The sequence below is a fragment of the Eubalaena glacialis genome, chromosome 11 (genome assembly GCF_028564815.1).
Source record: "Eubalaena glacialis isolate mEubGla1 chromosome 11, mEubGla1.1.hap2.+ XY, whole genome shotgun sequence".
Taxonomy (NCBI): Eukaryota; Metazoa; Chordata; class Mammalia; order Artiodactyla; family Balaenidae; genus Eubalaena; species Eubalaena glacialis.
This window is the reverse complement of record NC_083726.1, coordinates 7,037,799-7,060,363: the sequence shown is the minus strand read 5'-3', so window position 1 is coordinate 7,060,363 and position 22,565 is coordinate 7,037,799. Positions and strand designations below refer to the sequence as shown.

The 22,565-nt window shown below is 57.0% G+C and overlaps 1 protein-coding gene across 1 annotated transcript in view; it reads right to left on the bottom strand.

Moving 5' to 3' along the window:
• The window catches only part of TCF20 (transcription factor 20), a 103,033-nt gene extending 101,767 nt beyond the window's left edge, over nt 1-1,266 (bottom strand). Inside the window, exon 1 of the mRNA XM_061205027.1 lies at nt 1,248-1,266. Within this exon, the coding sequence (XP_061061010.1) occupies nt 1,248-1,253 (6 nt within the window). The 5' untranslated portion in view covers nt 1,254-1,266. The remainder of the gene's footprint in view (nt 1-1,247) is intronic.
• Between the last annotated feature and the right edge of the window lie 21,299 nt (nt 1,267-22,565).

Here is a 22,565-nt window from a genome sequence, read left to right as displayed (position 1 = left end):
TGCCCTGTGAGGTTCCTCATCACTGCCCTGCATCTCCCCGGGAGCTCACAGGATAACTCCAAGGCACATGTGTGATTCCGGGGAAACAGAAAGCAGCAGAGTCAATGGATTCTCCAACTCCCAACTGATCTTGTTGATTGCAGCCTCTTTTCCCGGCCCACCCATCCCTGCAGCAAACTCATTACAGTTTCCAGAAGCCAGAAGCCTTTGACCCTACTACCCCTGGCTCAAAGGTTGTTGGTGGGCCCCAACGAGCTTCAGAATTCAAGTAAATTCTCATCCACCTGGAACACAAAGCCCTCGCCTGGCCCCAGCCACCTCTCCAAGCTTCTCTCACACGTCCCTTTCTGCTTCTTTGCCAAACCAAATGGGTTGTGTCCCTACCATGTGCCTGTCTGCTCCCCGAAGCAGGAAGCCCTTCTCTCTTCCCTACAGAGTGAAATTATACCCTCTTTCAAGTCTTACTCAAATGCCACCGCCTCCACGAAGCCTTACCTTAATACTCATCATAAATTCACTCCACAAACATTGATTGAGCCCCTACCATATGCCAGGCATTGAGCCCAAGGGTCCCTGTTTTCATGGAGCTTACAGTGCCATAGGAGCATTAGAGCAAACAAATGATCACATAAATAATCATTTGGTAACAGCCATGAAACACATTAGTAAGAAAGTGGGCAGGTGCACAGAGGGTGTATAATGGGACCCTGGGTCTTGGGGATCCAGGACATTTGAGCTGAGACCTGAAGGACAGATAGGAAGTTGCCACGTGATGAGGTTGGAAGAGAGCTCCAGGCAGTGGGCACAGCACAGGCAAAAGCCCTAAGGCAGGAGGGAGCGAGTAGATTTCCAGGAATGGAAAGGAGGCCAGTGTGATTTCCATGAAATGAGTAAGCTGGAGATGCAGTTGGAGCGAGACAGTGCAGACCACGAAAGGCTTGGGGACTTTATCCCAAAGGCAAAAGGGGGAACCGCTGAAGGATTCTGAGCAGAGAAAATAGTCAACATTCATTTATAAATGATCCTGCCCCGTGGCTGAGCGTCTCCTGAAAAGCCTAGGCTTTGCGTCCAGCCACCCCTGAACCTTGGCTGTCTGGTTGTTTGGGGGTGAAGTTTTCAAACCCCTCCTCCTGGACTGAGCTCTCGAGGGCAGGGCTGACCTCCGGTTCTCCCGCGTCATCCTCAGCACGTGGAGCTACTCCAAAAACATTTGTGGAACGAACTAACAGATAAGACAAGACACTTACCAGCATTTCCCCCGGAAGAGGCCAGGCTGCCTGGGGGGCCTTCCACGTTCTCTGGAAATCACAAAATTCAAGGGTTTTAGTGAGGTCACTACTCAGGGAGCCCTTGATAGTACAGCCGGCATCCCATGGATGCCCGCGCCCAGGGCCAGCATGACACCGCACAGGCATCTGCCCGTGACCGTGTCCTGAATGACCAGAAACCGAACCAAAAGATCCCAACAGCTGTTAAGGTGCTTTCGAGTTTACAAAGCACATTTCACAAGCAGCCTCACCCAGGGTCAACCCTCTCGGGTGGATACAGTTGCTGCCCTGTTTTACAGATGAGGAAACTGAGGCCCAGACAAGGGAGGGTCTCTGGCAAGTCATCTCAAAGCCAAGACTAGAACCTGACAACAGCTCAGGCTACTTATGGCTCCCATGGGGTTAAGAGAAGTTTCTGGAAATTTTTTTAAAAAATGTTTTAAAGTGACATATTTCATCAGGATGTCTGTCAGCCAGCAGTGGGAGCCAACACACCAATTCTCACAGGCCGTTCCCCCTGCATGTCAAATCTGCACACTCAGCCCCAGGCCCTGAGGCTGGTGGCTTAGCCCAGGGCACGGGAGGGGCCTGAGTGATGAATCCTTGGCTCCCTGGGCTTGGTGCTGGCACAAAGCAGGTGCTCAGGAGACTCTTGAGTGTTCTCCAGGGGAACCTGAGCTGATTTGAGGGATAACAATAGAGAACACTCCCACGGCTCTCACGTGTGCCAGGAACCATGCTAAGTGAGTTACCCGCATTAACTCCGGTCATCCTCACAACAAGGCTATGAGGTGAGTACGCCAATTATCCCTATTTATAGGTGTGGAAACTGAGGCTCAGAGCAATAGCTCATTAGCCTGTGATCACACAGCCAGTGAGTGGCGGAGCTGGGATTTGAACCCTTTAAGCAACCCCATGCCCTCATGCCCTGGCTGAATGAAGGTGGGCAGAAACCTGTGCATCCTCAAGGACTGTGCCCATGTGGGGTGCCCCTCCTCCACACACTTGATGACCGTTATTCCCATTCCCCATATATCCTGTGTGGGCGAGCAGTGACAAGCTGGCATGGTAACTTAACTACCTCATCTCCCCAGCCTCCCCTGCCCTCACCCCGTGGTCTCTGGGCTCCCTTTACCTATCCTGCCACCTATGGGCTCCCGCCCCAGTTCCTTTTTGGTAGTAGGTGGGGTGTACAAAAGAAAGGGAGGGCAGAGGGTGATGCTACCTTGAGAAGGCTCTGTAAGCTCTGGAGCCTCAGCTTTTTCACCTGCAGAATGGGGACATTAACATCGCCCGCCACAGAGGGCTGCATCCACGCAAGTGCTTAATCCATGACCTCACACCTAAGTGCTGGTTCCAATTATTCTGGCCTCAGATACCCCTTGAGGGGGAATCACTCGTCCCGTGAGCAGGCAGGCTCAGGGAAATACGGTGCCCACGGTCACCCAGCATCGATCACCCAGCACAGCACAGTGGAACAAGGAATGAGCGGTCTGTCTGACTCTGAAGCGTGAGTGGAGGAGAGGAGGGAGGGTAAATGAAACGTTTGGGTCTTCCACGCAACTCAGCGTCACACTGCCAGGTGTGGGCTGGATTTGGCTCCCGAGTCCTGTATCTGCCCACTCCCAAGGCTCTCCCCAAATGGTGCACATCGAGTGGTGTTGGGGGAGTCCTGTGCCCTCCTGGGAGCCACTATCTTGCTGGACCCTCTCGGCCCCCTTCCCCAGCCCAGGTGAGGTGTGCTGGTGGGGACAGGAGGAGCAGTGGGAAGGCCAGACATCAAAGTTGTTCAACTGTGGGCTGACTGCAGAATAAAAGGGAAGAAAGCATCCTTTCCGGAAAAATCAATGGACAGATGTGACCGCCCAAGTCACAACCTACGCGGAAGCCATCCAAGAAAATCAAAGAGACGAGAGAATTGCCACCCCTTAACAGCAGCTGAGAGAGGTGAGCGAGCCCAATCCCCCATCAGACAGATAGGAAAACTGAGGCCCAGGGTGGGGCCGTGACTGGTCCAGGGCCCCACGGTATGTCTGAGGCTCTGCCACGTGTGAGGGGTGTCCAGTCCCAGGTGGCCCATTTGCAGTGGTGGGCGGGCCCTTGTGGTCCTCATGCCTCACAGCCCAGCCGTCGTCCAATTCCCTCTGGTCTTGCCCACATTACCAAGGGTGTCTGTTTAGCCTCGCGCACAAAACACCAAATCTCTGAGGCTCTTCCCTGCATGCTTTTGGCTTCTGGGGTGCCCTACCCCCCACCCCCCCACCCTCACATGTTAGGCAGTGAGGGAAGACTGTATTCAATAAGCTACTACATAGTTGTGCAATTAGAACAGAGCCTGCCTGACTTGCAGTAAGTGCTCATAAATGTTAGCTTTTTTTTTTTTTTTTTTTTGGCCGCGCCAGGCGTCTTGTGGGCTCTTCGTTCCTCAACCAGGGATCGAACCTGGGGCCCTCGGCAGTGAAAGCACCGAGTCCTAGCCACTGGACCGCCAGGGAGTTCCCAATGTTAGCTATTATTACTAGGCACGATTATCCTGGCCCACAGACACTAGATGCTAGAGCCTTCACTCTCCTGCGCTGACTTTTCTTTGAGCTAACAGTTGTTGAGTGCTCTCTGGGAGCCAGGCTCTGGGCCGACTGCTTTGTGAGAGTTATCTCGCCTAATCTTCACCACAGCCCTGTGACTTAGGTACTGTTATTACCCCAGGAAACCAAGGCTCAGAGAGGGCAGGTGAGTTGCCTGAGGCAACACAGCTGGTAAATGGCATAGCCAGGGTTGAACCCAGGCAGCCTGGGTCCCGCTATGAACTAGGGGGAGTTGCGGCCCTGATCTCTTGCAGGAGCTTCCAGTCACGTCAGGGTCCCAGGCAAGAGAAGCTGCTCCAGGAACCCTCACCCAAGTTGGGGACCAGGCATCTACTCTGATTCCCCAGCAATGTTGGCCCCGGCTCAGAGTGGGGCCTGGGCTGGCCCTGGCTGCCAGAAGTCCTGAGACTCCAAATTAAAAGGAGACCCAGGCTGGTCCTTAAATTCCCAGGCTATCCAGGAATCCCAACACCACAAGGCCACCCTGAGAGGAGCTAGAACAAGCCAGCTTTGTGTGCATCCTGCCCACTCTCATCAAGTCAGGCTCTCCCTTCTTCCAGAACTGGCTCTCACTGCCAAGAGAAAGTGTTCCCTCTCCCCCTTCCCCTTCCTGGGCTTCAGCCACTCAAGGTGACTGGCCTGTTACACCTGCAGCTCTCTGCTCTTACCCTTCCTTCTGGTGGTACACCCTCCCCTGCCTTAGCCTGGCAAACTCCTACTCATCCTCCAAGACGTTCAAATGCCACCTCCTCTCTGAAGCCCCTCTTGATTGACCTGTCAGAATTCACAAGGGTACCCCAGGGAAAACTTTTTTTGTTGTGCCTCTAGGGTACTGGCATAGCCAGCTCCCTCATAATCACAGCTGCCATTAATTGAGCACCTGCTGTATACAGGTGCTGCACCTGCAGTCTCCTTAATCCCTACAACAAGCCTGCAGGTAGAGTTTACTACTACCAGGTCACTGCCTTTTAGAACTGCATCTCTGAGAGATTAAGTAACTTGCCTAAGGTCATATAGCTAGAAAGTGGCCAGGGAAGACTGCAACTCAGGGCTGACTCCAAAGCTCCTGGGGTCCATCAAATTGGGGGCATACAGAGGGAAGGGGCTTGCTGTGCTTCTTCCATCTATATATGCCAGGAGGGTGGGCATACGGCTCCAAGTGGGCAGGCTCTGTGAGCCTGGGCTGGGTGAAATGAGCTGACCGGCCAATTGGAACCTCGACTGGTACTCCCAACACCTCTGAGAGAAGGGTCTCGAGCCCAGGCCTGGAACGGACCCAGCATCCTGGCCTTGAGGAGAGTCTATCCACTGTTCCTTCCTTCTCCATCTGACAAAGGAGGCTCCATGGGGCACCAGAGCCCCGCAGGCGAAGGCCAGATGCTCCTCACACACAGCTCCCTGGCTCCTCTATGCAGGTTGGCTTGTGGGCCCAGGACCTGAAGGAAATGCTGGGGTAGATGAGCGAGCCCGCCAGCAGTTTCCAAAGGGACATTAGCCCCATAAGGCTCTCCTGCTTGGGGCAGATGTCCCGGTCACAGGCATAGCTGTGGCTTGTCCCCACATGTCAGGCTCCGTGGGGAAAAATCCCCTTCCGGTGGGTTTGCCCAAAGGAAGTAAGCCCATCACCCCTTCCAGGGTGTGAGGCAGGGTGACTGTTCCATCCTGGTGGCCCACCTTCCTGGGGTATCAGCAGGTCTGGATCTGCTCCCCTGGCTTCCAGGCACACACCCACTCTGTGCTCAGCTCTGGGTGGGTGCTGGGAACACTGAGAGGATGCCTTAAAAATCCTGTACCCAAGAGCCTGACAGTGGCCACACCTCTCACAGCACTGTGAGAGGGGGCATGGGGATGGGCAGGGCGCAGGCCCCCAGACCATCCAGGTTGAGGGCAGGGAAGGCTTCCTGGAGGAGGCTAACTGAATCCAAAAGGACTTGACCAGGCAAAAGAGGCAGTGAGGTCCAGGTGAGGAACCAGCTCCTGGGGAAGGAGGGCTAGAATGAGGGCTACAGCCTGAGGCCTAGTGTGTGACAGGCTGGACCCAGAGGTCCTTCCCCTGACCCTCCATCTGAGGTGGGCTCCTGCCTCGGCTTCTCAGCTCAGATGTCTCCATCCCTGCTGGGACCTGAGCTATGGCCTGGCCCTACTAAAGCCCCACTCTCTGTGTTCTCTGGAGACCTCCTCTAGAGACTGACCACCTCTGTACATGCCACTGCTCCTGCCTGAGCCCTGCTGCAGCCCAGAGCCTAGAGCTGTGGTTGCTTCCCAGCCCAGGTCAGGCTCAAGCTCTCTGCCCTCATGTGCCTGTCAGAGGAGACAAGGTCCTGGGACATCTTGCCAACACCAGCCCGGCCACAGAACCCGTTGCCACCCTCCTGCAGCCGGGGGCAGGCCCATCTCTGGCCTTGTATCTTCGAACCCCATCTGAGCCTCAGTCCCTGGCTCTCTGTCTCTGGTTACCCTTGGGAAGCAGCTGTGGACAGAAGTAGCCTTCTGAGACCTCAGGCCGCCCAGGCTAAGAGAATGACAGGACCGTGACCCTGGCTGGGGACAGAGAGACCTTGCAGGGAGGCAGCCAAGATGGGGCAATGGCTGGGGGTCAGGAGAGCAGCCTGGGCTTCCTGCAGAGTGAGGAGGGGGCTGGTGTGCCAGAGAGGAAGGAGGACGAGCTCCTCCCCGCCATGCTGGCCTGTCTGTCTCCAGCACTTCACTGTAAAAATAAATGGAAAAAGCACACACCAGACAGAAAAAAGGGAGGAAAAAAAACAAAACAAAACCCCAAACCGCCCCACATGGGCTCCCTCAGCGGGTTTGGGCCAAGGCCTTGGCCTGGGTTACTTGCTGCTGCTTTTCCCGGGAAGCTGCTGGTGCCAAATTTGCATTTACCACAAACAGAGACAACACAATGTCATAATCCTTCTCCTGTCACTCTCCCCTCTCTTCCTCCTCCCACCTCAGACACGCACGCTAACACAAAATGACGGCTCCCTCGACAGCCTGAATGAGCAAAGCCCTCGATCTGCCTCTTAATTGCTGGCGTTTCTCTCCGGCCCGCGCTCAGTGCCCCTCGCCCAACTTGCAGCAGACCACCCACGGCCCCCTCCTTTGTCCCGAATCACCGCTGACAAATGGCCTGCTGGAGGTGGAAGAATAAGCCTGGAAATAACGGTGGGGGGAGAAGCCAGCCCCGGCCCACCCCCGGCCGCCTCTGCACCCTCACTGCCAGGGTCCCAGCCACGGAAGCTGGCTGGACCTCAGGGGACGGGGCGGCGGGGGGGGGGGGGGGGGTGGGCAGCGAGAGTGACTCAGCCCCTGGGACTCTGACCCGGAGCCCTGCCCTTCACGCCCGGGCCGCCGAGCTCCCAGAGCAGCCGTCTCTCCCCTCTCCTCTCCCGGCCACCCTCCCGGGCACCGCTCTGAACATCCCCCGCGCTCCCCTCCCTCCATCGCTCTTTATGGCAGTTTCAAAGCTGCAGCCGCCGCTCGAGCAGCTGCGGCCTTTGATGGGGACAAGGCAGTGAAGGCCGCCCGGGAGGCCCCCGCCCGCCCCCGCCCCCGCCCCCGCCCGCCCCTCCCCGGGAGCCTCGGGCCGGGCAGCGTGGCGCGGCGGAGCGCCCAGCCGGCACGCCTCGCACGCCAGAGCAAACTTTCGTGACCGGAGGGAGAGACACGGCGCATGCTGCGTTACCTTTGCAGCAGCATCCTTCCTGGCACTTGCTCCAGACCCCTCCAACAGCCCAGGGCGACCGGCCGGAGGAAAACAACTCCCGAGTGAGGCTAGGGAGGAGGGGAAAGGGAACAAGGAGAAGGAAAAGGAAAGGGGGCAGTTTCTCGTCTCTCAGCCTCCTCGCGGCTCCTCCTGCCCGAGCCGGCAAGTGAAGTCACAGGGCCGGGGCGGTGACATCAGCCGAGCCTCTGACATCACGGCCCCTGCCAGATCTCACCTCTGCAGGGTGGAGATGGAGGAGCAGCGGGGAGGAGGGGATGGATGGAGGAGGGAGGGGAGCACAGATTCCTCCATCGCCCTCAAATGCGGAGAGCGCGTGCCAGCGTGGGGGGGGGCGGGCAGGGGAGGGGCGGGTGGCTCATCTCTGAAGAATATGTTTTATCTCTATAGATAGGGGCGATTATGTGTCTATAACTGGCCCCCGAGTGAATGGCTTAAAAGGGCCGAACGCCCACCACAGGCAAGAATCACAGCTCACCGCTGTTCTTGGAGCCCAGTGGGTCAAGGCCAGTGTGACGGGTCGTGGAGCACCTACTGTGTGCGGGAACTCGCACCCAGCATCTTGGGCGGTGATCGCAAACACCTGGTGTGACTCAGAGAAGGAAGGGCCTCCCCAAGGCGGTGCAGAAGGGAAATGAGCTGGGATTTGAGGCAGGTGGCAAAGAGGGTGGGAAAGGGCCAGTCAGGGCCAGCAAGGGGGCCCAGAGCCTGAAGGGCCAGCCAGGCAGCTTCGGGGCTTTTTGAAGCCTTTCACCGGCTGCAGGATCAAGGCCTTGGATTTGATTACTCAGCCTAGGCCACCCCCCAGCAAAGTTGGGCTTCAGTAGGGGCAGGCAGAATGCAGCAGTCCCCATCACCCCAAATCCCATCTCCAGGGGTGGCAGCAGCAGGCAGCCTGCCCTCAGTGTGTGGCTAGCAGCACCAGTTCAGTGGGCTGAGCACCTACTACTACGTGCAGCCCCAGCACCAGGCATTCATGCTCCCCCTCTTACTCCGTGGCAATGCCTAGGAGGTAGGCACCAAAGCCCCATGTCAAGGTGGGGAAACTGAGGCCCAATACATGGTGGGACAAAACAGAGACCCAGGTGTCCAGTGCCTGGACTCCAGACCACGGCCAGATCCTTGGCCCTGCAGTGCCCTCGGCCTCAGCCTCCTGCTCTACAGCTGCACAGACCATCCCCGATGCCCACTTGCTTTAAGTAAACCATGGGTGCTCTAGCCTCTGCCCTCAGATGAGACACCACGCAACCCGCTCTGCTGTGTTCCCTTTAGCTCAAGACCCCAGCCCAGCCCAGGCCCCGCCAGGCCCCGGTGTGCCAATCCCACCACAGCACCCTCTTCCCTGGCACCACGGAGCACCTGGGCTGCTGAACATCAGCTGCCCCTGATTCGGCTCACAATTTCATCTGAGCTCCTGGGCCTGGCATTGGGTGAGGGCCTACTAAGCGCCAGACTCCAGCTATCTCATGTCACCCTTCCCACATCCAGGATGTCAGGGTTAGAGGCCAGGAGACCGGGCTGCTCCCAGGGTCTGGAAAGTACTTCCCTTTCTCCCAGGCTTTCCCCAAAGCCTGGAGCTAACGTTCCCACCTCAGTTCTCAGGACTCCGGCCATGCTTTGCACCGGTCCTTCCCCCACCAGGACCTGACATGGTGCAAAATCCACACCAGGCACTCAGTAAAGCCTTGTAGTAAATTGACCCTACTCACAAAAGATGTGCACACAGGCGCAAACACCAGCGAGGAAACCCAGAAGAAACACTTCCATTCAGTTCCCTAAACAAACCACGCTCCCTCTGGTCTCCAGGCCTTCGCACCTGCTGTTCTGCTGCTTGGAACAACTCACCCCACCGTCACCCGTTCCCTGGCTACCTGAGGGTCTCAACTGAAACATCACTTCCTCCGAGAAGCATCTCCTGACCCCCAGGTCCAAGTGAGATGAGGCTTTCCATGTTTATCCCCCATCATAGCTCCTACTGAGTGTCCCGGGAGGCAGCAGGAAGTGGTGGAAAGGGATGGGGGCTCCAAGGCAGACTGCTCGGGTTCAAATCCCGGCTTCCCAACTCACTCACCGTGTGACCCTGGACAAGCCACCTGACCCCTCTAAGTCTGTTTCCTCCTTTGTGAAGTGTGGGCAAGAACAGCAGTGCTGTTGAGAGGCTCTCAGCACAGTGCAGACCCTCACCAGATCCAGCAGACCTGTGCCTGCCTGTTCACCTGCCTGCCTCCCCAGCCAGGCTGCTAAACCAGCCAAGGAGACGGGTCTGCTTTGTCTTCTGACCCCTGGCATAGTGCCTGCACACAGTGGGCATTCAAGAAATATGCACCGAGGAAACCAGGCAAGGTTGGTTGACACAGTGGATTGGAGAACTTTAATTCAGTTCGGCAGGCACCTGGTTTTAAATCTTGGCTCCACCACTTCCTTCCTGCGGGACTGTGGGCAAGTTACTTAACTTCTCTGAGGCTCATATGCTCCACCTGTAAAACGGGTATAAGAACAGAAGCTGCCTTATAAGGTTGTTGTGAGATTACATGAGAGAAGGGATGCAAAATGCTTAGACCAGTGCAGACTCGTAGCAGGAGCCAGATCCGTGTTAGATGCCATCATTATTACCTTATGTGATCTGGGCCTGCGAGGTGCCACAGAGGACAGAGGGGAGTCTGAAAGAGACGTGGTGGAAGTGGGAAGGAAGTGGACTTTGGAAGAACACAGACCGGGCTCCGACACCACCTCAGTGAGCCTCAACTTCCCACTCTTGAAGGAATGTAACTAACGCTCCTTACTTCGCTGAGTTTTTGAGTGGGTAACTGCAGACAAGGAATATGAATGAGCCTACCACAGAGCCGGGCACTTAGTAGATACAGAATAAATACGGGTTCCCTTCAGTCCCCTCAAACTATGGACACACATGGACAGTTATTCAGTACCTTTTCACAAACATCTCAACGTGGGTGAGGTGGGATCACCAAGTGGGGAGCAACAGATGCAGAGAAGAGGCTTAGAAGGGACGGCAGCTGGGGGAGGCACCAGGAAAGGCTTCCTGGAGGAGGAGGTATGTGAGCTGGGTCAGGAAGGTTCAGGGGAAGGGAGGAGGGAGTAAGTGCATGGAAAGAAGAGTTGGGGCACCCAACCCCCAAAGGCAAAGCACATTTCAAAACAGCAACTCAAAGGGTAGAGGGGGCACTGTCGCCTCTGTTTGGGAACATGGGGTTTTGGCAGCACAGTGGCTGAGCTGGAGGGCTCCATGAGCACCAAGCCTCTGTGCTGGGCATGTTGTCATGGATACAGGCCAACAACACAGAGACCAGAATAACTGAGCTGGGTGGGATGCTGGCATCATCTGCCCCAATCACTCTACAGATGGGGAAACTGAGGCCCAGAGAGAAGAAGGGACTTGACCAAGGTCACATGGTAGGTCAGTGGCAGGGACCTACCTGCCTACGCTTAGTCTCACAACCCCTAGGTCAGAATTCTTTTAATGGTAACGGCAAAGACAAGTTAATGGTACTTACGTAGTGCTTATTGTGTGCACCTGTGTCTTAGCTTCTTAGGACGATGAACTCATTTGAGCCCCACAACAACCCTCTGGTGAGGGTCTACCATTACCCCCATTTTACAGATGAGCAAACTGAGGCCTAGGGAACTCAACTGAGTTGCCCAAAATCACACCGCCAATAAAGAGCAGAGCCAGGATTCAACCCCAGGGTATCCAGCCCCAGAATCTGGCACTTAACCAATACACCTGACTGCTCTCATCATAGCATGCATCCATTCCATCGTGCAGGCGTGCACCCATCTACCCAATCAGGCATGTATGCATTCATTCAAGCAGTATTTATTTGAGCTCCTACTGTTCCAGGCACTCAAGAATCAGCAGTGAATGCACAGCCAACCCCACGGAGCCCTGCCCGCCTCTCTGTGACCCATGCTACCTTGTACTGTGCCCAGCCATCTCAGAGCTCACTAAAAACCGTCCTCCTGAAAAGCCTGGTCTCAAATTTAGCTGCTCAAGACCACAGACCGCTCTATTGCTGGGAAACCACAAACCAACCCCCTTTTAAAAGCCATTATGTCGCTTGCCTAGGAAAGTGGGAGTGAAGACGATTGATCCAGTATCAATTTCTGGGTAGAATGGTGAATTGCATGGATGTCCGAGGCCTCACTGGCCCAGGAAAAAAAAAAAAAAAATCCTGCAAATCAGATTTGGAAATAGTACACGGGGCTTGAAGCAGTCGAGCGAAAAAGTTTAACGGTTGAGTTTTGCCACCACAAGAGCTTTCAACAAGTCCAGCCCCCTGGGCAAGGAGGACACAGCCCAGTCGCATGCACTAGGCACCCTTTCGGATAGCCTTCGGGGCTCCCAGAAGACCCAGACCTTCTCCTGCTAATAGCAGACTGCCTGCTCTGCTCCAGGCCCACTACACTGTTCTGCCCCAAAGGCTGGCATGACTGTCCCACTCCCCAGAGGAGCAAACAGACTCAGAAGAAGGAAGACTTTCCCAAAGTCAACACAAACCAGGCCTGGCTGGTTCCAAAGACTGTGGTCCGCCCTCAACATTGCCACTTCAGTGCAGCCTTGGGCAGCCCTTGTGCCTTCTCTGATCCTCCAGTTTCCTCTTCCTTAAAGTGAAGACACTGGGAAACAAGAGCAGGAGCTCCCTTCCAGCCCTGGCCTTCGGTGCTTCCATCTGACAAGGCTGCAAGATTGGTGCCAAGGACAGGAAGAAGGGCCGGCAGACGTTCCCCCAACCCACACCACCACCACCACCTTCATCTCACCTCCACTAGTAGCCAACAGCCCCAGAACAACATATCTTAAAACAGAAATCCACTTCAGGGAGGCGAGGTATTTTAATACCCATTCTACAGATGGGGCTATAGAGTCCAATCTATAAGGGAAGTACTCTCTCCCTGCCACTGCCTCCCCCAACACATTGAGAGGTTCTGAACATCATCTGCCATTGCCCGAAAGCAGAGACAAAAGCGAGAGGAACTGGGTGGCTACTGAAATCAGGTTATTAGTAGAATTATTAATAATAATCCCCAACATCTGCATAATAGCCACCTCCTGGCTGTGCAAAGGCTCATAGCCTCAGTTTCCTCTTCCATAAGACGGGAATAATAGTGAATATTCTTCCCTGAGATGGCAGGACAAGAATCATGCATCCCATTTTGCAGATGATGAAACCGAGGCCCAGAAAGGTGGTGTTAAGTGCACTGAAGCCGCAACTCGAACATGGGTCTGTGACACAACGCAGGAGGCTAAAAGGAAAGAAACGTCTGGGGTGGCCTGAGATTCTGAACCAAGCACACTTTTATCTGCTGGCAGTTTGCTGATGGCCACAAATGAAGGGTGATTTGCCTGCCCGGGGGCCATCAGGGGCCTGCAGCCTGCTCTGGGCACAGCTGCCACCCTGGCAGACCCCCAAAGAGCCACCCAAAGAATCTCTGCAGTCCCGAGCTTTTTTCCCATTCCAAACATGCCAGAGCCCCGCGGACCCCGGAGGCTGCTACTTAGCGCCAGATTAATCACACCGAATTCTCCATCCAGATACTGCGTGCAGGCCGAACTCCCACCGCTAATCGCCATAATATTCTCCTCGGCGTGTGCAGGCGGCCGGGGCGATGTTCCAGGAATATTAATTCTCCACCGCCGGCTCACTCTCACACGCATGCGCCCCCTGCATGGCCGGCTGCTGTTCGGGGATCAGGGGGCCGGGCAGGGGGAGAGGGGGCCAGCAGGAGGCAGTGCCCAGGTCAGAAACCCTCCTTGGGGGCTGGGGCCTGCCCGGTGGTAAGCGGTGGCCCCAAGGCCTGGCTTACATTTTAACCTGCGCCACCGCAGGGCTGGAGGTGGCTCATGCCTGCAGTGAGGGTCGCCCCGCTCACCCTGTCTCTTCTCCCAGTTTTGCCCCCAAGCCCCCTGCCCCAGGACCTGCAGGAAGCTCAGGTCCCCTGAGAAGCCACAAAGCATGAGTCCTCTGATGTCCTCTCAACACAACAGAGCTTTGAGGAAACAGGCAGCTAGGGACCAGCTAATCCCAGCCAAAAAAAAAAACAAAACAGAACACACACAAAAAGGAATGAAAGTCTTTCATCTGCTCAAAATATAAAACCGTGGGTGGTGGAAGGGACTCAGGTGAAGGAAGTTGGGCTCTGCTGTGGGCCTGTCCAGGCCTGGAGGGGGCAGGCCTCTGCTGCTGGCAATACCTGACCCTTGCCTAGCACGAGGAGGGGACCCTCTCCCCATAGCGTGGCCACTAATAAGAGGAGCCCAGGAAAGGCTGGCGGGGACAGCTTCTAGCTTCTGGAGGGTCCCTGAGGAGACGGATCACACCTCTGTCCCAAGCCCACTGGCTCTGGTCGAAGCGTATGCTGCTGGGTCTGGGGACAGAGACACTGGCCTGTCTTCAGGGAGTGCCCAGCAATTCAAGAAAAACAAGAGCTCCCCTGAACACAGGCCCTGCTGGGGGCATGCCTCCTGCCCACCCTGACCCCTAGAACACCGCTGGGAAGAGTCGCATCCTCAGGGCCTTTGCAAAACACCCCTCTTACCTTATCCTGGTTCAAACTCAGTACAACCATGGGAAGCAACTTTAATACGCCAGTTCACAACTAAGGAACCTGAGGCACGGAGAGGTGAAGTCAATGGCCCAGCCAGATGGGTCCCCAGGCTGTCAGAATTCAAAGCCAGTGCCCTCTCCTCTCCAGGGCACAGCCTCACTCCACACCCCCGTCCCTCCCCTCTCCAGGGCTCCAGCTCCTCTTTTCTGAAATGATCTTTAAGGTCCTTCCTGCTCCCACGTCCTGGCCAACACGCAAAAGCATTTATTGAGCACCTACTCTATACCAGGCGCAAGGATCCAGAAATGTACAAGGCTGTGTTGCTTAAGGAGTTCACAGTCTGGTGGGAGGAAAGAAAAGTAAACCAATGACCACACTCCAGTCTGAACCGCAGGGGAAGGGGCCTTCCCCCATGGCCTTGGGGTTAGAGAGGGCTTCCCAGAGGAGGCAATCATTGAGGAGAAAGTGGGTGGGGAAGGGATCCCTGCACTGGAGTCTGGACCAGAGTGGACAGATCGGGCTGAGAGTGGTTTCTGTGAGTGGTACAGTGAAGGCAGCCTCTGTGTGAGGAATCAGATGAGAGCAGGAAGGGTGTGGCTGTCGGTGGGATGGTGTGCTGGTGTGCTGGTGTGCTGGTGTGCTGGGCTGGGCAGGGCCCCAGGCCCAGCGTGGATCCAGGTGGGCTGAGCCAATACCTGGCTAGGTTGTCTAGGCTGGCCCAGGCCAGGCAAGGGCAGGACCCTGGGCCACAGAGGGCTGAGGAGGGGGCCTCTTGAACCTGGGTCTCCTGACTCCTGGTCCAGTGATCTGACTGGGAGGCAGGGCCTGTAAGAATACCCAAAAAGGTGGGTCCAGCCTAACAAAGTGAGCAAAAGGGGCCTACGTGAGGGTCTGGGGCTCAACCCAATTCCTTTCTGGCACAGACAGGTTAAGAGAATCAAGGTTTAAACCACAGAGGTGGGAATTCCCTGGTAGTCCAGTGGTTGGGACTCCGCACCCAGGCTCAATCCCTGGTCAGGGAGCTAGGATCGTGTAGGCCACGTGGTGTGGCCAAAAAATAAATAAATAAATATTAAAAACAAAAGAACAGAAAAACACAGAGGTGAGGGATGGAGTTCAAGCCCCGGGCCTCCCCCACAGCAGTCAGCTCCTGTCCAGCCTGAGGGCCACCAGTCACCCCCCACCCCCTGTGAACACGAGGTGTCTGACCTAGGCAGGTGCCCGGCACCCCTCACACACTACCCCTCACATAAGCCTCATGAGCATTAGAGAACCAAGGGGTCTCTCATCCATTTCTCAGATAAGGAAACGAGGCTGGGAGAGAAAGCACGGATGGAAATGAACACTCGGGGCCCTCCCACATGCCGGGCTCTCTGCCCATAATCTCACAGGGTGGGATTACAAGGAGGGAGCTCACTCAGGTCCCACAGGCAGCAGGAGGCAGCTTTTTATGGCTCCTACGTTTGGGCCTGTGTGTTCACTGTCCTGTCCCCCAGGCCCCACTGTTCCCGATCAGAACATGCACACAGAGGCCAGGTTGCAGTAAAAGGACAGCTTCTTGCCCGCTCCTGCCCTTACAGTCCCCAAGCACCAGTCCCACGCCTTGGACTCACTTTTGAGAAATCCAAGGCAGGGCTGGGCCTTAGCTGGGACCCAGGAGATACTCCGACACTTGGGGGCAAGCCAGGGCCCAGCCCTGCCCTCAAGGAGGTAACATCCCAGCCTGTTAACTGTAACCAAGGTGGACCATGGGACCCCGGGAAGGTGGGCAGCAAGTTACCCTGGGAAAACCCCAGAAAGCTTCCTGGAGAAGGGGGCATTTGGCAGCAACCTAGAGGGCAAGGAAGCCTGTGTGAGCTCCAAAGCTCCATACACGTGAGACACAGGGCCCCATGACTTCGCGGGAGACTGGGCCCCGGTTCAACTCTCAGCCCTCACCTCCCTCCCAAGCCCATTCCAGGCCAGCCCCTCCCCATTCGCTGCACCCCTACCTTCTGCCTCCAGGGTACCTTATGCCTGTGGCCAAACCCAGTGAAGGCCCAGTCCCAGGAAAGTCCAACGGAATGACCAATATGACCACAGTGGCACAGACATGTGCTTGGCGTGCCCCTGGGCTCCAGTTCCACATACCACCTCCCACTTGGCACTGACCACCAGGAGTGGCAGGGCCTGGGTCTCAGGTGCTGGGTCCTTGCAGGCAGGGCAGATGGACCAGGGAGTCAGGCTCTGGGCTTTCCCTAGATTCAGCCCTAAAGCAAGGCAGGGGATAGGACACAAAGCCTGGGTGAACCAGGGGCCCAGTCCCCCCACAGGAGGCCTCCTGGTCAGGCCGAAGTCCCTGGAGGAGGCTGACAAGTGTCCTTCCTGGGCACCAACCCCCAAGAGATTCAACAGTATCAAGTGTTGGCTCCCGGCTCCTCCAACCAGGGAAAGACCCGGGTCCAGGCCCAGCCTCCCCACTCCTGGCTGAGACTCTGAGAAAACCACCTCTTGGCTCTAAGCCTTAGTTTGTTCATCTGAAACATGGACCGGCCACACCTATCTTGCAAAGTTATTGTGAAGATTCCGAGTGATTAGTTGTCTGAAAGTGAATAACAAACAGAGGGGGTAAATGTTGGCTCCTTCCCTAGGGCTGAGCATTTAAAGAGACCCAGGGAAATAAAAACAGGTCCTCTCCTGGACAAGGGAATTCACATTGACCTCCTTTATGGTTCGTGACAGCCTGGAGAGGGAGGAACTACTATCTAATTTTACAGGTGGGAAACTGAGTGCAGGCAGGTGAGGGGGCTTGCCCAACGTCACGGAGCTCCAAGTCCCAGGTGTTCCTTGCCTGATTCCCTAAGTGGGCGCTTTCAGGCTTTGCAAAGGGGTGGCAGGGAGGCCTGAGGCGCCAAAAACCAGCCCACTGGCCAACCCCAGCCTGAGGGCCAGGCTAGGGAGGCAAAAGGCTTAGCTTGGCCCCAAACCCCAGCTCAGGAAGAAAAGAGCCCGCACCGCCTGCATCCCCAAGCCTGCAGCCATCCTGGGCTCTGGTGGGGGCTTGTTTTGAAAGCCAGGAGCCTATCAGCCCTAGCATGGAAGTGAGGAAGGGGCTGGGAAGTGGGAACATCCCCGGAGAATGAGCCTCCTGGTGGGGAATCACCCCTGCCAGCCTCCTGCCCGCGGAGCCTGCAGTGCAGCGCATTAAGGGGGCACAAGCAGTGTGCTCACGGCACAGGCAGGCACCTGCCAATCTCAGCCCACGGCCCCCGCCCCAGCCCCCTCTCCCGGAGGACAGATAATTCTCTCGCTCTCCCAGCCTGACAAAATAACTAATGCTAACTCAATAAAGTCCCCCTTGAAGGTTTTTAATTACCAGACTGTGCCGAAGACGAAAGACTCCGGGAGCGGGAGGGAGGCCAGGGGAGGCTGATGGAGGTCGGAGAGGCGGAGGCAGGGAAGCAGCTTCCCTTCCAACCCAGGGAGAGGGCAGGGCCAGGCCGCTGCTGTCCAGGGTGCTGGGTCTGGCGGTCACAAGGATTTAGGATTCATCTCTGCAACAGCGGCCACTGATGGAGGCAAGGCTAGTTTCCTGGCAGGGACCTGACGAAGATTATCTCGTTTAAGCCTCACAGCCAACCACAAGGTAGCCACTGATGCCCCCACTGTACAGATGAGGACAAGGAAGCTCAGAGAGGGACCGTGGCGTGCCGTGGTCACACAGCCAAGCCTGGACTGTCCAGCTGTACTTGGCGACAGGCAGAGTGCCTGGTTGCCTGCAGAAAGAAACACAAGCCAGGGATGTGGTTGGAGGGCCTGGGGGCACAGGGCTGATCCTTAGGAAAGGTCTAACGGTGCGCAGTGGCTTCTGTGCAGTAAGATGGGCTGGGCCATGGACACAGCAAAGCCAGGAGCTGGCTGGCTAGAGGCTGCCCAGGGGGACCCATGCAGAACCTAAAGGCGGGAGAAGAACATCACCAGTTATGGGGCAAGGGGGCTCAGGGACCCCCATGATGAACCCCCGCTGCCACCGAGGGAGATGATGAAGAGAGGGAAAGGCGAGGGTGTGGCACAGCCCAGTACCCAAGCCAAGCCTCCCACCCCTGGCCTGAGCACTCCCTCTCTGATAATAACACCTGAAGGGACCTGCACGGCTGCCTCTGTCCCAGCACAACTCCAAACCCCTCCCTGCCCTGCCCTCGGCGGCTCCTGCCCACTCCACACTCCCAAGCCAGGGGCCTGCCTTCTGTTCCTTCTGACTTGCCGAGCCTCTTCCCACCTCACTGTTCCCTCTCCCTGGGACGGTCTCCCCTTACGTTTTTACACAACTGGCTCATGTCATTCAGGTCACAGCCCAAAGGTCCCCTCCTCGGATAAACCTTCCTTGAACTCCCTACCTCGTCCTTCTCTGTCAAAGGCCCTGAGCAGCTGCCGGAAGAAATGTTGTGCAGCCTCCGGCCCCAGCCCCACATCTATCCCCTCCTCTGGGCAGCCTTCCCGTGCCCCAGGCAGAGTGACCGGCTCCCCACGCGGTACAGGCCTCCCTCCACACTCAGACCCTAGGCATCCTTGAGAGGTTGACTCTGAAGCCCTCTTGCTGGGGTTCAAATCCTGCTTCAGTCACTTATTAGCTGTATGAACATCTCTGAATCTGTTTCCTCATCTATAAAAGGCGGGGGTGGGGGTGGGGGTGGGTAAGTCCTCTATTTGTAGAGGACTTGGTGCCTGGTAAGTGCGCGGTGTTGCCTAGAATCATCATCACCATCACCATCAGCCCATCCTCCCCCCGCCAGGCCTCAGCTAACTGGATGCTGTATCCTTTGGCCCCGGCACAAGCCCTAGACATGTGCGCATCAGTGAGTGCTTGTTAGCTGACTGACCCTGTGAGACAGGCCATGGAGGTACAACTGGCTCCTTTTTCTAGATGAGGAAGTGGAGGTTGCCAGAGAGGCCTGCCGCTGTTCTGTGAACCCACCGCCCGGCTGTGCTCTTTTCGCTGCTGCTTCTGTGAATCGGCTCTTCTCAGCTCTTCGGAGGCACCAACTTCGGGGGCGGTGCTGAGAGCCGCCGCAGCTGTGCCTGGCTCCCAAGGGCTGTGTGCAGTGGCTGGAGGCCCCAACACCCAGCCCTGCCTGGAGCCTCCTGGCTGGGATCACAGCCCTGCGGCGTTCGAGCTGCTGCCCACCAGCCGGCCCCCTGGCAACAGGCCCGGGCCGCCAGCCAGCCGGGAGAGGAGGCAGCTTGGCTGGCAGCCAGCTCACAGTACCCGAGCTGTCAGCCAGGAGGCAGGCCAGGCAGAGCCGAGACCCCCGCCCCTGAACGGGGCCCTGGCCAGGCTACCGGGACAGGGCCAAGCTTCTCACTGCCGCAGCTACAAGGGGGCCCTGTGGCTGCCAGCCCCAAGCAGGGCTCGGGACGTCATGTCGCCGGGTGGGGACCCAGGAGGACTCGTTTGCATTTACTCAGCTCAGCTTTTCACTATTGTGGAAGTAGCACGTGGAGCAGAGGGAATTTTCAAGTCAAATAATAATAAAAACAGCAACAACTACAGCTGACATTTAGCAAGCACTTACTCTGTGCCAGGTGTTTTATGTGTGACTGCACTGACTCCTCCCAAAGGGAGATGCTATTATTATCCCCTCTGCTGACATGGCAACTGAGCTCAGAGAGGTGCAGCAACTCACCCAGAACCACACAGCAAGCTGGGGTTGTACTCAGAATTTGAACTCAGGCTCCAGAACCCGTGCCCCAACCCCTCCACTCCACTGGCTCAGGCAGGCCTAGGTGCCCACACTGGACAGTCCAGCTGGGTGACCTTTGGCAAGGAAGCCACCCATCTGTGAAATGGGCACCATCAGAGAGGACCACTCTGTACAGTTGACCAGGGGCTGAAGATAGAAAATCAGGACCGGGCAGAGGACGTGTTCCCTAAATACAGCCTGGGGGTTGATCATATTCATCGAACAACAGAACGAGGAGGAGTGAGCCCCAGGATGAGGAGACCCATCTCATCAGAGTCTCTGCCAACCTGCCTCCATCTCCCCCCACCAGCCTCCAGGGCACCCTCCACGGCCACGGCTGGCTAGAGGGAATGGGCGCTGGGGAGGGGCAGTTCCCAGGGCCAACTGTGAAAGTCCACCAAGCCAGGGCCCTGAGGATCAGCCCCAGGACCTGCCCCTTCGTAACTGCCTCTCCCCACCCCAAGAAGGTAAACTCGGGAAAAACTGGCCAGAGAATAAAAAGTCAACGGATTTAGACAAACATGTGCAGACACATCTTGTGTGATCTCTCTGGTCTCTCGGCCCAGATCCTCTGTCCCCCCAGCAGCTGGGGACCATCAGGTAGGGCCCACCATTCCTGGTTCAAGGTCTCATAGAAAGGGCACAGAGCAGTCAGTGGTGAGTGCGTGCCAGGTTCAGGGCTGGGCACTGAGGGTGCAAAGGCAACCACTCAGCCCAGCTGCTCACATCTGTACAAAGTGCTGGGGGCTTTTTTTTTTTTTTTTTACCATCTCTCTTCTCGTTCAATTCAAAACAAGCCCATGGGAAAGACGATATTGCCATCGTCCCCATTTCCCACATGCCCAGAGAGGGACAGTGCCTTACCCTAGGCCACACAGCTAATCAGGGTGCAAACCTGGCACACCTATCACCAGATACCCTAACCCAGGGAGGGCCACGCCCTTCCGCTCAGAGCCACTGCTCAGCTCCCAGAGCAACTCCTCCGAGAGGCTGAGGGGAGCAGAGGAAGGACTGCAAAGGATGACCCTCTGGGTGGGTAGAGGTCCTCTGGAGAGAGGGTAGGTGAGGATCGGCACATGGGCAGTCACCCTGACAAGCTGACTGTGGCCGGGGGCACCCAGTGGGCACCCAGAGGCAGGAGCCAGCCCCAGCGTCACTGACTGAGGCTTCGAGGAGGGAAACCCGGCAGATGCCAGGAGCCCTCCTGGTGACTCCACAGTGGGAGAGCTGGTGAGAAATGCCCAAAGTCCCAGTGGCATCACAGAAGCCTGCTCTGTGCCCTCCTGCCAGACACCCGGGCAGCAGGAGGCACCCTGATCCGGGATGGGGGTGGGGATGGCAGACAAGGGTCTGGTCTCCGGCTCGGCTGTGTCACTGTGCAAGTCTTGGCACCTCTCTGAGCCTGGGCTCCTCAACTGTGCAGTGCTGGAGCAGGACACACGACCCCCTCACTGCCCCTGGGATGCACTGGGCACACAGTAGGCCTACCGGCCTGCTGGCACAATTACAGTTTTTGCCCTAATTGCTTAGTCTCTGCACTTGCCTTTCACGGACACGCCTGCCAGGAGGACAAATTTAACCACAGAAAGTAGAGCAGGGACAGGCCAAAGCCTGGGGGCCGGCTGGTGGATGTCCCTCCCCCCAGCACAGATCACCCTCCTCAGGCCAGTCTGGAAGCAGCCAGCCCAGCACCCTGGACTTCATCCCTGTTGCCAGCTGGCCTAGAGGAGGCCCCCGCTCATGTGTCCTCAGCCTCAGTGACTGCGGCCCAGCGCACTGGGCAGTGAATAACCCAGGATGGGGTGGGGTGGAATCGCAGCCACCCCTGCCCTCTGTGGATGGGGAGAAAAATGGAGGCTCTATGAGGCCACCAGACAAATCTGGATATGGGCCCTGGGGAGTCAGCCTTTAGAAGGCTTGGGGAGACAGGAAGGGGTGGTGGGCAGATGGCAACCAACTGGGGATCCCAGAGAGCATCCACTGGGCAGGAGAGGGCAGGCAGGAGGGGACGGAGGGCTCCTTCCCAGCTCTGCCCCTCCCCTCCCTCCAGCCCCCTCTGGGCGTTCACAGCCTTCCCTGATTGCCTCTCACACCCGCCTCCCACCTGCACCCCATCTGCTCTCTGCACTGCGCACTCCTATATTGCTTATTTCCCCCCCAAATCACTCCCTGGCAGTCCACTCTCTCCCCTCTCCCCTCCCTCCTGACAGTGGGCCTCCAATGCCCCAGGCCCCAGTTTCCCGCCAGGACAAAAAGGCTGCAGCCCTGAACTGGGCAGCCTTGGCCTCAAGACCTCATGAATAAAAGATGCTGGCAGTGGTGGGTCACTCAGGAACACGTAGGACTGGGGCACAGGAGGAGGGGGGGGTCACTCCTCCACAGTGGACACAACCCTCATTGGTCAGGGGTTCTTCTCTCTTTCCCCAGCCAGCAACTCACCAACCCCCCTGCACCTCTCCCCGGCAAGGCATCCCCCTCCCCAAAACTTCAGCCTTCTGGGGTGACCTGGCCAGGTCTGTAATGTCAGGAAAGGAAAGCAATTAGCAGGCACCTGGAGGGGGAGGATGAGTGAGGAAGAGTGAACGGTAGAGGAGAGGAAGTGGAGGGGAAGGGGGAGGAGGGAGAAGGGAGGAAGGGGAGTAGAGAAAGGGGGGGAGGAAGTAGGGGAGGAGGGAGGAGGGGAGAAGAGAGAAAGGGGTAGGAG